The following is a 16569-nucleotide window of genomic DNA, read 5'->3' as shown; positions in this document are numbered from 1 at the left end:
ACACACACACGCAAACTAGCATTTATTATGGGTCAAAAGCAGGTCAGGCTTTCAGAAGGAGGGCAGTGCACAGCAGGCTTGAGCCAAGACTGCACATCCTCAATTTCCTCAACAAAACACACACGTGTGAAATGGAAATGCAAGTATATTCATAGCTTACTACAATTTAGCCAAGGCCCTGGGATAAGGAGATTTAAACCGGACATAACAAAGCCCTGCTCTTTGTTTTCCGTTTTGACTGTTACTAAATCCTAAATGTCCTCTTTTGCTTTAAGAAAAATTTGAGAGCATGACAGAGGAACTACAAGTAGCAATAAAGTGCGGTGTTGCTTTCAAAACCATCAAAAGATAAATTTAAAAAGACTTCCAGTGCACACCCAAGAGTTTTTTCTTTAAAACTGAATGATTTTCTGAAGCTTTCTTTACTCTTTGAAGAAACATTTCTGATTATAGCAAACAAAGTAAATGTGTCATGACATATCATACAGCTGAATGCAATGTTACATTTCACTTTATTGTATAATTGTACCTTTTTGTTCCCTGACACTGTCAAAGAAATAAAGACACTGCGTTTCTCTGTAATGTGCCGTGGTTTGCTAAACAGATAATTTTCACTCTCACCAGCTAAAAACAGAACATTATAGAGAATGTGTCCAAGGGTTATGGCTTTGTCGTATTGTCTAAGTGTGGAACCGACACAGCGTATAACTGTGGCCCTGTGGGAAACAAAGCTGACTCTAATTTAGTTTTAATTGGAGGAAAATCTGGGGAGGAACACTGGGAAAATTCAGATTATGGGCCAGAGCAAAGTGATAGATCTGAAAATAAAAGGAGGTAGAAATTACACAATTTCTAAGTGATAAGTCCCACAAACCAAAATGTAATCTGGATTTAGACCAAATCTGGTTTTGGCAGAGAAGGTAACTGCTAAGAGAGGATAAAAACATGAATTTGTTTCTTTTAACAATAACCTACTTTTAGAAATTACATCCAATAAACTATTTTCTGAACATTTGCAGGCCAGTAGTAATATCTGATCTTATCCTAGAGTTTCTCATGGCCCAGATAAAGGATAAACTAAAAATTAATCATGCAAGAAAATTAACAGATTATAAAATTGGGATGCTGAAAAAATTGGCAAAACCTTCATTTTCCCCAAGTTCCCTGAAACCCACTACAGAAAATTATGTAGTCAAGATAAACAGCAACTATTTGCTAACATTATGGCAAATAGTTTTTGTGCTACATGCTGAATGTAGTTCTGAGCGCAACAGGAGGAGATGATTGACTATGATAATAACATGCATATGAGGAGAATAATTGTCACAGCATATGAACAAACAAAAACTGACAGAAAAGTTGTTGAAAATGTTGACAACCAGCCAAATATACATTAGTAATTTTGCTTGAAGTTGAAAGTTCATTATTTGACATTGAAATAATGATATTGAAAATATGCATCATGGTTACCACGCTGAATTAACCAAATAAAGCCAATAAAATAACATGCATGAATAATGTTAGTGTTCATCTTTTGGCTCAGTAACACAGTGATGATCTAACAACTTGGTGTGTTTGTAGCTTTGTAGGCAGCTGAACTACCACTGTAATGTTACTTAACCACTCTGATTTCCAACTGAGAAATGTTCCATGTCTATTCTCTCACACACACACACACACAAACACACACACTCCTGCTGTGTCAACAGAGGATGCATGCCATACACAAGCACAAACCGGTCCAGGCCCATAGCACGTATGCATTTTAGATCCATGGCTTATTCTGAGCTCCTTACTTTTTCCTTTACTGAACTCTAATTAAGATCCCATGATTGCAAAGAAGATTTTCTCCTTGAGATGAAGAATGTCTGATTTTTCAATGTAGAGTTAATACTCATTCAGAACTCACTTTACTTTTACACAGAGGCTTTCAGCATTTGAAACATCAGTGTGGAGCTTCACTAGTTAAAGGAATTCACCAGTTGTTTTATAGTGTGTGACACACACACACATGCACTCCAAGTTCAGCCCTGCTGTACAGTACAACGTATCCACCCTGCTAATCGCTACAAACATATTTTACGAGCTGTTTTTCAAAGGGTTCATCTTTCGTGTGGGGCCAGCTAAGTGACACTGGGAGAGGGTGTAAACTGTTGGTAGAAGCCACAGACACAGACAGACATTTAAAAACCAGTCATCTCAGCAGTACACTCAGACAGAGTGGCACTAACACTGATGAGTAAAATCTAACTTCAAAATTAAAGGGCGGCTGTTTTTTGGGGGTTGTTTTATTTAACGAGGCAGTGAATTTAAAGAGAAATTGAGTCCTCTGCCACCAAGTGAGAGGCTGATTTTTTTCTCAAATTGAAACATGCATCACAAACAAGAATACAGAGGAAGAAAGGGGAAAAGGGAGAACAGATTGAAAAATGAGAATGATAGGGAACTGACTCGCCCCAGAAAATTGGAATTTCATGGAGCATCCAGCAGCTGTGAGACTTACGGTGTAGAGTCCAGACTGATGCTGTTGGCCTGCGTGGACGACGCTGACTTGTGATTGGAGGAGAAGACAGGAAGGCTGGGTGAAGCGTGGATCACATGATCGACCAGGTGGCCAACGGATGACGGGCGTAGTCGCGTGCCCTCTTGTACAAACAGTGAGTTCCTGACAAACACACACATGTACAAGACACATACTGTTAGAGAGCTGGGAATACAAATTTAAATATGTAATGGAGATATGTTCGTTGCTTCGGGTATAAAACACTGAAGTACCTTAAAGGTGACGTACAATGCATGCTGCAAATACTTTGTTTGAACAGTTTTTGATTTAAAACACAATTTTACCAATTTTATATTGTATATTATTATTATTACTATTATTATTATTTATTATTACAAAGTTTTTGTGTGGCTTAGTATTACCCTGGTATAACTGAAACGCTGACATCATTCCGGCACTAGTATCAAAAAATTTCAGATGATAACTGATTAAAGCAAAATCTACATCGTAAAGTGCAGGAATGGACCAGGAATAGACATGTATTGTTTTCTGGATTCTTTTGGGATAAATAAACACATAAAAACAAATATTTGCTAATTCAGTCCGGAATCGACTCCTTTAAAACATGGTCTGTTGTGAAGTTGTTGTGCTGCTCATTAACAGAAGAAATTAACATTTACAGAACAGATTTCCTAATAGTAGCAAACAAACTACAGTCAATTACCCATGACATTTATTTGTTTTCTAGAAACATTACTAAAGCTATATCTGGCCTACTTTTTAACTGAAAGAATCAAACACTTAATCATTACAATTAATTTTCTGTCAAAACAGTAATTTAAGCAGACCTCAGTGTTGAATATGATAAGATTTAAATTTACACTTCCATAACAGTCTACAGTGAAGCTGAAGTGACCCTCAACCTGGTATGAACCCTGGAACTTGGACTCACTGATTGGGCGTCCCGGGCGGCGAGCGAGTGGGCAGGCTCTGGGTTTCCAGTCTCTCATCTGATAGGCTGTTCCTGCTGACGGACTCCCAGTCAGTTCCGCCCACCAACTTTCTAGCCAATGGCTTACTGGGAGACCTGCTTAGACCAAGACATTAATCCAGTTGTGGTCAGAATGAAAATGTTAGTAAATAAAAGTGATAATAAGTCTTGAGCATAAAAGTGATGTGATTACTTCTTTCAGTAATGAGTAGTGTAAAGGATTACTATTTGAAATTCATTCATTAAATTACATTTACTAAACGCTCCATGACTTGGATGGCCTGCTAATAGGCACCGGTACACATCCAGGAGTCGACTAGTTTTAGTTAGAGTTGGATGGTGTGTAACTGCGCTTCTGATGGTCAATAAAGCCAGACTGTGGGGCTGCCTGCTTGTACAGCTCAATATCTTGTTATCTATTTCTACACATGTTAAATAGAGAAGATGTGATGTGTGGGTGTAGAGGATTTGGAGTTTAAAGGCAGCTTTTGATGGAGATGACAGCTGATTAACAAAAGTAAAGTCACAAGTAATGTTATACATTACTTTAGCTGCTGAGTAATTTGAAACATAATAATTTTTCAATGAGTAATGTGTAATGAGTAATAGATTACAGTTTTAAAATGGCTTGTCCTACACTGGTAATAATACATTAATGTTCATCTACCCTTACAGTCTGTTACGGCTAGATTAAATTTAGAAAAAAAGACATTTCCATTACCTGGCAAACACTCTGTCCTTGATGCCTTTCTCCTTTCCATACTGCACAGACTGCACCTCCGTCCGCCCACTACAGACAGAAACAAAAACAGTCATTGGACTCTCCTGAAAGAGGAACCTTTAACTGAAGTGAAACAGGCTGAAAATCCAGTTTATTCTGCACTAATAAGAGCTACTTCAGTAGAATCAATCCCTCAAATATTCCTGAAAAATTCAGCCTTAAAATGAACAACCAGCACTGAAGACTTAAGCATAGAAACAGCATATTTAAAATGGATATTTTACTCAAATGATACACTGTTAATAACATGTGAACAACACAAATTCACACTTCAAAAGTGTATCCTGGTTGAAAAGTCAGTCAATATTTTAAGGGTAAACACACACACACACACACACACACACACACACACACACACACACACACACACACACACCCACACACACACACAGTCAGCCCAACATCATAGAAAGGCTCATTCACGTTGCATCACTGCTGCTGCTCAATAATGCATCACAAGAACACTCTCAGTTCATCTCTCACTCACATTTCATAGAAAAAGGAAATAGAAAATGCCATCAATGAGGTGAAACAAAGCTGTCACAAGGCAACAGAGCAAGGAGAAAAATGTTTATACAAATTATTTTATTTTACGTTCTCCTTCCACTGTCCAACTTGAAATCAGGGAAAACATATATCATCAATTCAAACAAGTGTTTTGTTTGAATAAGGAGTGACAACAGTAGCAGTGTAGGTCTGTGAAGTGACTTGCACATGATGCTTGCACATGGACACAAAAGGTTCATGCAAAACTTAAAAGACTAGTCACTAGTCCAATCCCCAAACAAGTAAGCTTTTTTTCCTTTCTTGAGCTAAAACCATGAATAATTAAGTTGTGCTTTTCTGAGGCATGTTAGCATGAGAGGCATCCACTAGCCTTGCAGTGTTTCAGCCTCTCAACTCTAATGAAATAAGGGCATCAGCTTTCAAACAAACATCTACTTCTGTTAGTGTTTACCTGAAATGCTGGGAGTCAGACAGAAGGAAAGACAGCCAAGTCTGGTCCATGTAAATGTGTGTGACTGGATGTCAAGGAGAGACATTTCAGCGGTTCTTTGGGTGCAGTGTCAATTATGTCCATGTTGCTCTGGGAGTGTAAATATGTGTCCTCTTGTTCTTACCAGTATCTGAACTTTGAGCCCAGGGTGAAGTAATGAGCGAAGAAGTTCTTCTGTGGTGGGATGGGCCGCTCCAGTCTGAAGAAGGTGTGGTGCTCCACGCAGGCCTTCCACAGGTTCTTACAGGCCCGATAGTTGACCATGTTGAAACCCAGCAGCGTCTCCCGAGTCTCAGTCTGTGTCCAGGGAGGAGAGGGCGACAGTTAGTGGGACATTAGTGAAAATTAAAGTAATACATAAAAATTGATTTTTGTATTATGTATCCATTACTCTTAGCAATCTAATTCAGCTGTTTATCCACTACTTCTATATAACCGTTTCAGCAGTTTTTCATTCTATCCAATCCATTACTCTAAGCTGTTTCATCTGGTTAACTATGATTTTTAGCTATCTAGTTTTTTGACCAATTATCCATTACTTCAAGCTACTACTTTAAGTTAAAGCTAACTATTTCAATTGTTTCTCCATTACTTTTAGCTATTTCTACACCTGGAGGTTAATCTAATGGTGATTACACATACCTAGCACATCTTACACATATCAGCATATCTATGGTGCCGTATATGTCAGTAAGTACAGAAAAACTAAAATATATACTCCATCTGTTCATAAACTAGATGCAATTGTGGGAGGCAGGTGGTGGTTAAGTAGTGTGTGTTTTTCTATATTTGTGTGTGTGCGTGTGCGTGTGCACCTACCGACTCTCTTCTTAGCTGGACGAAGAACTGTTTGCACTTGAAGGAGATTTTCACTATTTTCAACCTGGAAGCAGGCAAAGGAAAAAAATTCCAAAGGGACATTAGTATCTCCACAGTCGGTGAGCCCATTACCTGTATTGAGACACTGATGTTTAGTTTTTACACATCGTGCTATCAGTAATGAAGTATACACCAACACACAACTGTGACAATTATGAGAAAGTGAACACAGTCTAAATCTAATTTAATGTAATTTATGATGCTAAAGGGGAATAAAATTATTTATCACTTTAATTATCCGAAAGTTAGAACACAAAAAGTGACACTTTGTTCACTATAGAATAGAGGAAAAATGTGTTTTGGGTGTTTCAGGAACCATCTGAAAAACCTTGGTACAAGTTATTCACATAGCATTAATGTGAACAAAACATGCAGAAGAAAAGGAATTGTATGCTGGTGCAATGGAGTCAAGTACAAACATTGCTAATGTTCCACTGGTTTTTAATTTCATTAGATATACATAATAGTCTTGCAGATTTCTGTTCCTGCCCCTTGAAGGCTACTTATAGTCCATTAACATTGTGCAACTATGTACCACTAAATAAAGAAAAGCTGGTTTGATTCCTGTCACATGATCTGAGTAAGAAAGAAACCAAATACAAAAAAATAAATTCAGCATTATTTTCAGCAGCCTCAGGATGCTTTTACTTTGCTTTGTCATTTGTCAACTCATCAACATGCAGTTATCACTTTCATTCACTAAGTAGCTTTCAATTTGGAAAACTATCTTATTCCTCTCTGCCTGACGTGAAAATATAAATATTCTTTATAGGCTTGTTCCAGTCCATCATCAAAGCTACGTGATGTGATGTATTTGACACTAAGTGAAATATTAAAAAATTATTTCATGCTTATGGCTGCGTCATAAAAACGTTTTTCAGAACAATCAAATAGATTTTAGAACTTAAGAGTTGCTATTTCTGGCTAACTCGCTATGCAGCTATGCAAGTAATTAGTCGACTGTTTCTCCAACATGCAGAAACAGAAGACAATGAGCACACCAACAGACTTCACTGAAAAAGGAAAATCACAGACCTGGGCAACTATTCAGAGCTTGGAATATTTTAGAAACTTTGGAATTTCTCGGATTTTGAGCAAATTATGGCTGCACAGCCTAAGTTTGTAATGACTGACCCTCTGGCACATCAGTGATATTTGAAAGGTTAAAATATAGTTGAAGTTTACCCATGCTCAGTACTGAAGTACATACATGCTCCAATCCACCATATTCTAAGCACCGTATAGTAGAGTTGATGCATTCATTACTGGCTATGTAGATAGAAGAACAAACAAAAGAAGAGCAAGAAGTGAGAATCACACTTCTTAATGAATCAACAGATCTTCAAGTAAGCTGACCCATGTGTCTCATCCCAACTGTTCACTTATCCTTTGACCTGTTCCTCTTTCCATCACTGGAGGGTATGAGTTATAACAGTGTTACAGCACTGAAGTCTCCCAGTGATTCACTGATACCTATATCTTCACATTAACCTGTGTATTATCTAGTCATGTGTCTAAAGAAGCAGAAACGGTATAAAGTAATGTTCAAATCAGGAGACTGCACACGCACGGCCACAGTAAGAGGTCTGCTGATGAGCAGCAGAGAAACATAATCCTTTCCTAGAGCTCTGTTGTTGCTGTGACTCATCGCTCCCTGCTAAATATATTTTACATACTTACTCACACACTTGCATGGACAAACACACACACACACTCACACACACATGCTTAAGCAGGGTGTGAGTCATGCTCCATCTAAGTGTGGCTCATTTGTCAGGCTACTGTGAACAGAAATAGGAAAGGGGCAAAAATCTAAATGTCTCTCTCTGTTTTTCAGACACTTTCTCACTCCATCTTTCTTGACTCATCCTTGTCTTACAGGTCAAATGCAAAATTGCAAGGAAGGAAGGAAGGAGAGAGAGAATGAGAAATGACATGCAGATATAGAAATAGAGAGGTTGAAGAAAGACACGATGAAGCAGAGAAAGAAGAAAATCAGTGAGTGCGAGGTTGAGAGGATATGATATGCCCCTCTCTTTCTCACACATGGTAGTGGACAGCTGTTGGGGACACCACTGTTGGTCTCTAAATTTAGCTCAGCTGACTGGACATGCACGCAAATACACACACACACGCACACACACCCACACACAAGCTTGCTTTAGCTGTTTTCTCCACTTAGGAAGACTTTGCATTGACTTGCGTTCATCTCATGGAGACTTATCCTAACCTAAAATGTCTCAGTGCCAAGGTTTAGGAATTTGGTCCCCACAAAGTCAGTCAGACAAAATCATTTATTCTTTAAACCCTATATGAACACACAAACACACACAAACTAATCCTACTGCAAATATCTTGCTGCTGTCAGACACACACTGATGTCCATACACATACATACACTCACGCACACCAGGTGCTTTGTGCATTTGGTCAGGCTGTGTGTGTTAAGCCTACACATGAGTGAATTTATCTTCCGGAGTTACAGGGGTTTGAGTAGTTACTCTCCCACCCCCGGCACCCATTAACATTTAGCCTCCCACAGTGCAGCAGCAAAGTATGGGAGATTTCCAAGAATCGATGTTTTGGAAAGAGAATGGGAGCAAGAGACATACAGAGTGATGAGAGAAAGTGAATTACACAGAGAGAAAAAGGAGGACAAAGACACAAGGAGAGCAAGCAGATTTGATGACCATAATATTTCCAGGAAACCTAGTTTAACACGAATCCCTCCTCTCCTCCCAGAAAAATCTGGTGGAATCAAATGCATAATTCTAGAAAAGATCAAATGAGGATTAAACATTAATATGCCATGTCAATAATCAATGTGTGAAAGGTTACCGAAACATTATGCAGCACAATTTTTTTCAACAAAAAGGGGAATCCTGGATGCCGTGGAGTGGAGCTGGCAGTAGACTGATTGACACAGAGGTGGGTTTCTGACAAGAACATCCCGAGTTTGATTCCCCACATCAGGGGGAAATCTGGTTGGGGGGGTGACAGAGAAGCGCGCTCTACTCTAGTCAACAATTACAGCTCAGTCCACAGAAAGCAAGGCAGCACAAGACTCCACTTTTCTCTGTGTAGCTGCTCAAAGTGACTGTTTTTGGTAGGAAAACATCAATGAAGAACACAGTTCTCATCCGCACAGATCATCTCATTCACACCTGATCGCTGCCAGGTTTTCTGTTGGCCACAGAGGAGCTTCAGTAAAGCAGCTGATTTTCAACAACCTTGCTTGTGGGCTCCCGGCAGGTGTACAAGAAACTGCTGAACTTTAGATCACACGTTTCTTTTGCATTTCTCACCAAGTCTCTGAAAGATTTTTGGTTTACAGGTACACATGCTTCTTCAAAAAAGCAAATATTTTAGTTCAGTTGTGATCTCTCTCTACTATTTCTACCTCCAACCCACATACACACACACACAATTTTCGAGCGAGGGAACTTTTGTCCCAAGGTGTCCCACAGGGTTTAGTACTTGGTCCTCTACTGTTCATCGTCCACATACTCTCCCTCGGTAATATAATCTGTCATCATGGTCTCCACTGCTACGGCGATAATTACACATTCATTAAATCCATCACCATCTCACTCTACCCTGACCAACTGCCTCACTGAAAGCCAACATCCTAAAACTGAATTGAGACAAATCTGATATGACCATTATCGGTCTCAGAGCTCTCATCAAAATCACCAGAACTTTTCTCTCACTGTCATCATTTCCCCACACATCTGCAACCTTGGAGTAATCTTTGACAGTAACATCTCTTAGAACAACACATAAATGGCAACACAAAAACAGCCTTTTTAAGCACTTTTTGGTTCTTACTCTATCATGGTTACCTACTAAATTGAAAATAGTGGTAGATAAATCTCTCAGACACACTCACATAGTTGACCTGGATACTAAATAACACATCTAATTATATGTTCTGGATGTGCGTGTCACTCACCATGGGAAGTAGTTGATCCGTACCCTGTTCTTGTAAACCACAATGCCAGCGGACATCACCCCGATGAGAATCTCTGTGTTACTCTGGTCCTGAAGAGAGGAGAACAGAGTGTGAAGAAGTATGTGTGTTAAGTGAGGGTGGCGACAGGGGAAAAGAGCCGAACAGGGGACGAAGAGAGTACAACAACAAAAAAACAATCCAGGAAATTTTTGGATATGCTTCCTCACTACTAAAAAAAACATGTAGATGTTGCTAAAAGACCTGACTCAAACCAACAGCACAGGTTAAAGAGATGCTCTAAGAAACCCACACAGATGGAAATAAGAATTTGCGTAGGACAAGGATAGAGTGAGGATGGGTTTGAGCCAGGGTCCAATAAACATCTACAGTAAACTAGATGTTGTCCAGCATGTTTAGACTTCTGATTATCAAATTCAGAAATGTAATTCTAAACAGTATGCACCGGAGCTGAAACATGGTGCTCCTTTATGAAGACAATGAGAATGACTCTCTACGAGTTTTGATACATTTTGTCTAATAAATAATCATGAATAGCCTAAACTGTAAAACAGGCCTAAAGACTGTGATTTCTGCCTGATGAGAATGTTTTTGGAGCAGCGTTTCTTTTCAGTGCTCACTTTCAAGTTTTGATGTTATATCAAGGTTCATGAACGTTTTACTTTTTTAGTTTTCTATTACGGTTTCAAAATAAAGCATTAAAGCAGGAGTAAAGATAACATAAAAACAAAAGCAAGCCCACTTCTCAGCAAATTGATGCAAGGAATGCATATTTTCATCCTCAAAATATTTAATATAAAAAATTTACCTCGTGACTTGCAAACATGTTATCTGTCAGTCTTTTCTCACACACTTTAAGTGTTTTTAAAGTGTATAAAGTTGAAGCCAAGTGTTAAACACTCTTTACACGTCACGCCATCATGTTTAATAAAACATTGTTCTAATTCCTCTAACAGCTGAGGAGCCAAACACTGGTGTCCACTGGTGACTGTTCAGCTTTCACCGTATCACAGTAGGCAGAGTAGTTTAGATGCAGTCATTTATCTTAATCGATCTTTTCTACACAGTGCTCCAAAATAAATATATTTTTAAAAAATGAATAAATAATTGATGATTATGCTGCTATGGTACAATCTGTTGCTGTTATGATGAGTGCTGAATGCTACACATTGGCATTTCTCGACATCAACATCAACTGTACACACTGCAGCTCCTCAAACCTGTTCCAGCACAGAGATGCTTGGCTCCTTCGTTACTGGCAGAATGAAAACAGTGTAGTATCAACCTTGTTGTTACAGTGGGGGAGGGAAAACCTTCCTCAGTTTGGGACTCTGTGATATCAATTTTGATCACAATTGTTGGAGGTGGATACGGACTAGATTATCGTCTTTTTGTGGGGGAGGGGGAGGAGAGATAAGGGCTACAGTGAAATCATAGATACACTACTTTGTCTGACAGGACACAAAAAACATAAACTGCAACACAGAAACACACATACACAAGCACAAACTATAAACACAACAGCTTTTAAGACACACACACACACACACACACACACACAGACAAAAACACAAACACCAAAACAGGCAAGCAGACATGAAATAAAACCTGACTTACCCTTGCATAGTGCAGCTCTACCCCGTAGAGCTCCAGCGTACGTGCTGTGTTCAGATAATTAAACTCTGACTGGGCAGGAGATAGACCGCTGAGAGAGAGAGAGAGAGAAAGGAAGACAGGGAGAGAGAGAAAGAGAGAGGAGGGTACAAAGACAGGCAGGGATGGGAGGTTGTGTGTGGGAGCAAAGAGAGTGATGATGACAGGGTAGGTACAGACACAGTGTGTTAAAGAGACACATGAGGAAGGGAAAGAGAAGAAGAAAGAGAAAGGAAAAACAACAATAAAAAAATTGCCATCAGAAATAAAATGCAGTAAAATGTCAGATAAAATGTTTTTGTGTGTGTATGTGTAAGCTCACATTACACTATTTGAAGTTTTCTTTCATATTATGCCGTTATAAAACAAGTTTGCTGCTCGACAGTTGTAATTTAATGCAACAAATGGCGTCATTATAACTTGTCATGACAGGGGCTTTGCTGCTACATATATGGAAATTCAATAATCTTTTCGGGTCAAGTTCACTGTGTCAGTCCTTAATGTGTTTTGTACATGCATTAGAATATGTGTGAGATCACAGCAGTATGGTGTGTGTATGTCAGCGTACCTGTGCTGCTGGTGATGTTTGGCGACCTCTTTGTGGAAGTCTTGTGGAGGGTTGGGGATGAAGCAGAACTCGGACAGGTAGCCTTGACTATGCTCCGTTTCACTGTAGTCCCCTAACTCAGCTAGAGAGAGAAAGAGAGAGAGATTGATGTGATGTCAATGCATCACTTTGTCTTTTGCCTGGTAAACTGACAAATAATGAGACATCATCGGGAATGACAGAGAGGCCTACAGTCATTGTGTGCAGGTATGGTTTATAACTACCACTTTAGAAAATTTATTGTGGCTCATATTTATCTCAGATAAAGAAACCAGTCCAATCCATATGTAATAAAAAATATATACTTGTAGAACCAAAGAGTTAAAAAAAAATTCCATTAATGACCAAAACACAGTACAAGCAAATACTGGCCTTGTGAACCAATTTCCTAGAATTTAAACTGTTGATTACAACTTGCAGCTTGTTAGCAAAAGGTGCCATTTTGTCCTTGACATGAAAAAGTCTAGGAGTAACTGTTTATTTGTGGCAGAAATGCCAAAATATGTTTCCAATGCCAAAATGGCCCATTGACAATGATGCTGACCGAAACCACCTTCACTGACAAACATCTTCAGGACGTGAACGATTGTGTGTTTTGGCTCATCATTAACTGAAATAGAACCAAACCACTGACATACAGAATCTTTTTTGTCATCATACTTAATTGAACTGGCACTTGATAACTGATACTTTTTCTCTCTCTAACACAGAAAGGTGCTGGAACAATGAATTTCCACACCTGAGCTGTAAATTTAGCCTCTGACATCCTTTTGTATTAAGCAAAGTGAACATCATCACAGGAAGCACCGCATGGAAAGACATCGAATGTGCACTTAGTATTGAAGCTTATAGACAACATTAGGAGATTAAAAGCAGAGTGCTCCTCATGTAATGCAGTAATACTGCATTATTCTTGAATATGATGTTGGGAAAGTGTGTCTGTATGTGTTACTAGATGTCCCTGCATATTTTCAGCAGAGCTACAAGGCAACACAAGATACTAAGATCCCTCATTTGTGTGAAAACTGGAAATATCTTAAAGAACAGGCGAAAATATAAATGGAAACTATAGATCATTTAGGATTACCATTCATGTTTTGGCCACTTTCTTATGAACAGAGTACTTCATATAGCAGATGGCCTGAGGCTTAATATGTGACTCTAAATAGCAAAAGGGGGGATGAAGAGAAGAATGATGCGGATAAGAGGAAGAACCATAAAGAGAGAGAGAAGGAACACGGTGAATTCACAAAGCCATTAACTCACTAGCTAACAGTTGAAGCTCAAAAGCATCAATTCACTCAAGTAGTCCCTGGTCTAACCTACTAGCCGGTAGCCTAAGCATATTGACCAATGAATCGATTCCAGTTCACCCACTTATTGATGTGCACACAGCTCCAGGGAGAAATATATGTACAGTCAATAGCTTATGTCTTAGAATACTAGGTTAACGCTGGCTTTATCCTATGCTGCAGTTATTACTTTAACAATGTTCAATGTTAAGGCCAATGAAGCACGTAGGCCAACTGACAACCTGATCTCTCTCTTTATATTCATCATTTGATGTGAAATCCATACTCTGCTATAGATTAGCTCAAAGTGGGAGAGGTTAGCTTGAGCTCAGGGTCATTGTAATGATGCTATTGACCAACAAAGCACAAACAAGATGTTCAACTCGCCATTTGTGATGATGGATTTACATTCACTGTGGGTAATTTAGTCCAATTGTGCATGCATTTGAGTGTGAGTGTGTGTGTGTGTGTGTGTGTGTGTGTGTGTGTGTGTGTGTGTGTGTGTGTGTGTACTTTTGCTTTTCCTTCAACACTGGACAGAAAAACCTGACTGTGTGTTTATTCCTCCAACATCCACTACTGTCAATATGAATAAATTAACAAATGCAACACTATGCAACTGTATGAAAACCAGCTTTAAAGACATACAACAGTTGGGTGATGTAACATTTTGTAGAAATGAAAAGCTGCATTAAAGTCCACATCCACTGCTTTAATGTGAACAAACAAAAAAAATGTGTTATTTCACGATTTTTTTTTTTTTTTTTGTCATTTTCCAGAATGCCTTCATTTCTGAGGACAGGGTTGCTATGGTTTCCAGACAGTATTTGGTCAATTTTAAACAAGAATTTAGGTCTACTGGGTGGGATTTGTGATGTTTTGAGAATGCAAAGCTTTAGTGTGGGATTTAGAGTGATCAGCGCTGGCACTTTGGGCCAAGCTAACTGAATTAGCAGCATAGCAGCTGCTTCAAGTTGTTTTTCCAAAAGCAAACATTTATCTTCATAATCTGGGCTGGCAGTGAGCGAAGTGACAACATGGACCTAGCTGCAGACTGTGTGTGTATGTGTGTTTGTGTGTCTGTGTGTGCGTGTGTGTGTAAAAGCAGTAGTGTCATGATGTTGGTAGTCTAGGCCAAATCTCTTCTCTGACCTATATACTGTAGCAGAGCAAATTCCACACAAAATACGCCAGAGAGGTGGAGGACAGAAAGAAAGAGGGAGGGAGGGAGAGAGAGAGAGGGAGGGCAGAGGGAAGCGGGTTAAGAGAGGGGGGTTTATGAGCGGGGATAAGCAGAAAGGGATGAGAAAGACTAAACAGAGATAAAAGAAGGAAACAGACAGAGGGCAATACACGCTGCGTGAAAACAGAGGGTAGCAGTAAAAGAGAAAGCGCGAGTGAGACACACCAGTGTGTCAGGAGTCATTATTCTGATGACAGAGGGGCCCAGTCAGCATTTAACCCAAACGCTAAATCACAACAGTAGATGAGATCAGCACTGGGGCTGAATGTCCACTGGTCTGTGGGTCTACAGAGAGGTTTTCTAACCGGTGGGTTAACATGAGACCATGGGGTGTTGGAACAGCATTGTAAGCAAGAGTACACCATTTTATTTGGTTGCCAACTGCATTAATGCAGCAATAGTTGTTTTTTTTGTCATTAAAGTGCTGATACTGTTTATGGCAATTTCATCTACAGCTAGTAAACTCAATCAGACAGTACATCTAAAACATTCATGTGTTTGTTCTTTCAGCACTGAAGCTCAATAGACTCACTAATTCATGTAAATAATGTCAGATAATGTCAGTTAAATGTTCCTGTGACCTTAAACACCCACTGGACTGTTTGCACGCCATCACCCCAGCACCTTTCCATTTGCCTCTGCACAATATTTATTATTTTATTCATAAGGCTGATCCTGGACCAGTCCTAACTGCAAAAACACAAGCCACAACCTCATAGAATATTTATATCCCTGAAGTTAATAACAAATATCACCACACAGCTTAATTGAATCATAATGGCTTCAGAGCACCGACTGTTAATGTGCTGCAGCAACCACAGTCATTACATTTAACAGTGTGTGTAGCTAAAGAGAGGTCTAATGAATTGCGTTTCTATCGTTATGTAGAGTGGGTGTATCCTGGGAGCACTACTTACATTGAACAGCATAGGACGCCAGCAGTGCAGCTGTGTTGTGTGGACAGGGTAATCTGGAGCACACACACAAACACACACACACACACACACACACACACACATAAAACAAACGCATACAGATGATTCAGCTTTGGATCAATATGAAAGACGTTATAGTTCTTTTCAAAGAGTCAAAATTAAACATCTTTGATCATAATAGTAATACAGAAATATGAAAAAAAACAGCATCAATAACATTATTACCTATTCTCTCAAGAACCAAGAGAGAAAAAGCAGCAGTACTTATTTTCACTGCAGAAACATCTAAGACACAGAGGGACAACATACTCACCTTCCAGTTAATATATCCTGCTTGATCTGAAGAAAATATTGGTACCTGAGGGAGGACCACATAGTGTATTATGATAAGAGACCAGTGAAGCATTACCTCTGTTTAAATGGAGTATAATATGATCTAAAGACAAGCAACCAATAGAGGCCTGCCGGTCTGATTATAGTGGTGACACTTCTAATGGAAGTGCCTGTTCTGTAAAATTAATGGACACCCTTTAGCAGAGCTCTTGTTGAATTAGTGGCACAATAAGCTTATTTGCCATAACAAGCATAAAGTAGATTTTCACATGACTCTATGGAGAGTCCTTTGATAACAGATGTGAGATGTGTGAGAAAGATTGTAAATAGTTTTACAGTTTTATTGAATTTAAAGATGAAAACTCCCCTTAATGCTCTTGACTGC

General features: G+C 39.1%; 1 protein-coding gene across 8 annotated transcripts in view; it reads right to left on the bottom strand.

Annotated features, from left to right (window-relative positions):
- Positions 1–16569, bottom strand: part of ptpn4a (protein tyrosine phosphatase non-receptor type 4a) — a 68242-nt gene that overhangs the window by 13720 nt on the left and 37953 nt on the right. For 5 of the 8 annotated variants that reach the window (XM_023423115.2, XM_023423118.2, XM_023423117.2 and 2 more), the window contains 10 exons: positions 16165–16209; positions 15834–15886; positions 12343–12463; positions 11739–11826; positions 10104–10192; positions 6092–6155; positions 5397–5569; positions 4216–4284; positions 3456–3593; positions 2504–2665 (listed from right to left, as the gene is read on the bottom strand). In XM_023423115.2, coding sequence (XP_023278883.1) covers positions 2504–2665; positions 3456–3593; positions 4216–4284; positions 5397–5569; positions 6092–6155; positions 10104–10192; positions 11739–11826; positions 12343–12463; positions 15834–15886; positions 16165–16209 — 1002 coding nt within the window. The remainder of the gene's footprint in view (positions 1–2503; positions 2666–3455; positions 3594–4215; positions 4285–5396; positions 5570–6091; positions 6156–10103; positions 10193–11738; positions 11827–12342; positions 12464–15833; positions 15887–16164; positions 16210–16569) is intronic. The other 3 variants (XM_023423116.2, XM_023423119.2, XM_023423120.2) reach the window with 1 other exon arrangement.

Source organism: Seriola lalandi, unplaced genomic scaffold, assembly GCF_002814215.2.
Source record: "Seriola lalandi dorsalis isolate HSWRI2012SDOR001 ecotype SW California unplaced genomic scaffold, Sedor1 jcf7180002054689, whole genome shotgun sequence".
NCBI lineage: Eukaryota > Metazoa > Chordata > Actinopteri > Carangiformes > Carangidae > Seriola > Seriola lalandi.
This window is presented reverse-complemented; position numbering and strand designations above follow the sequence as displayed.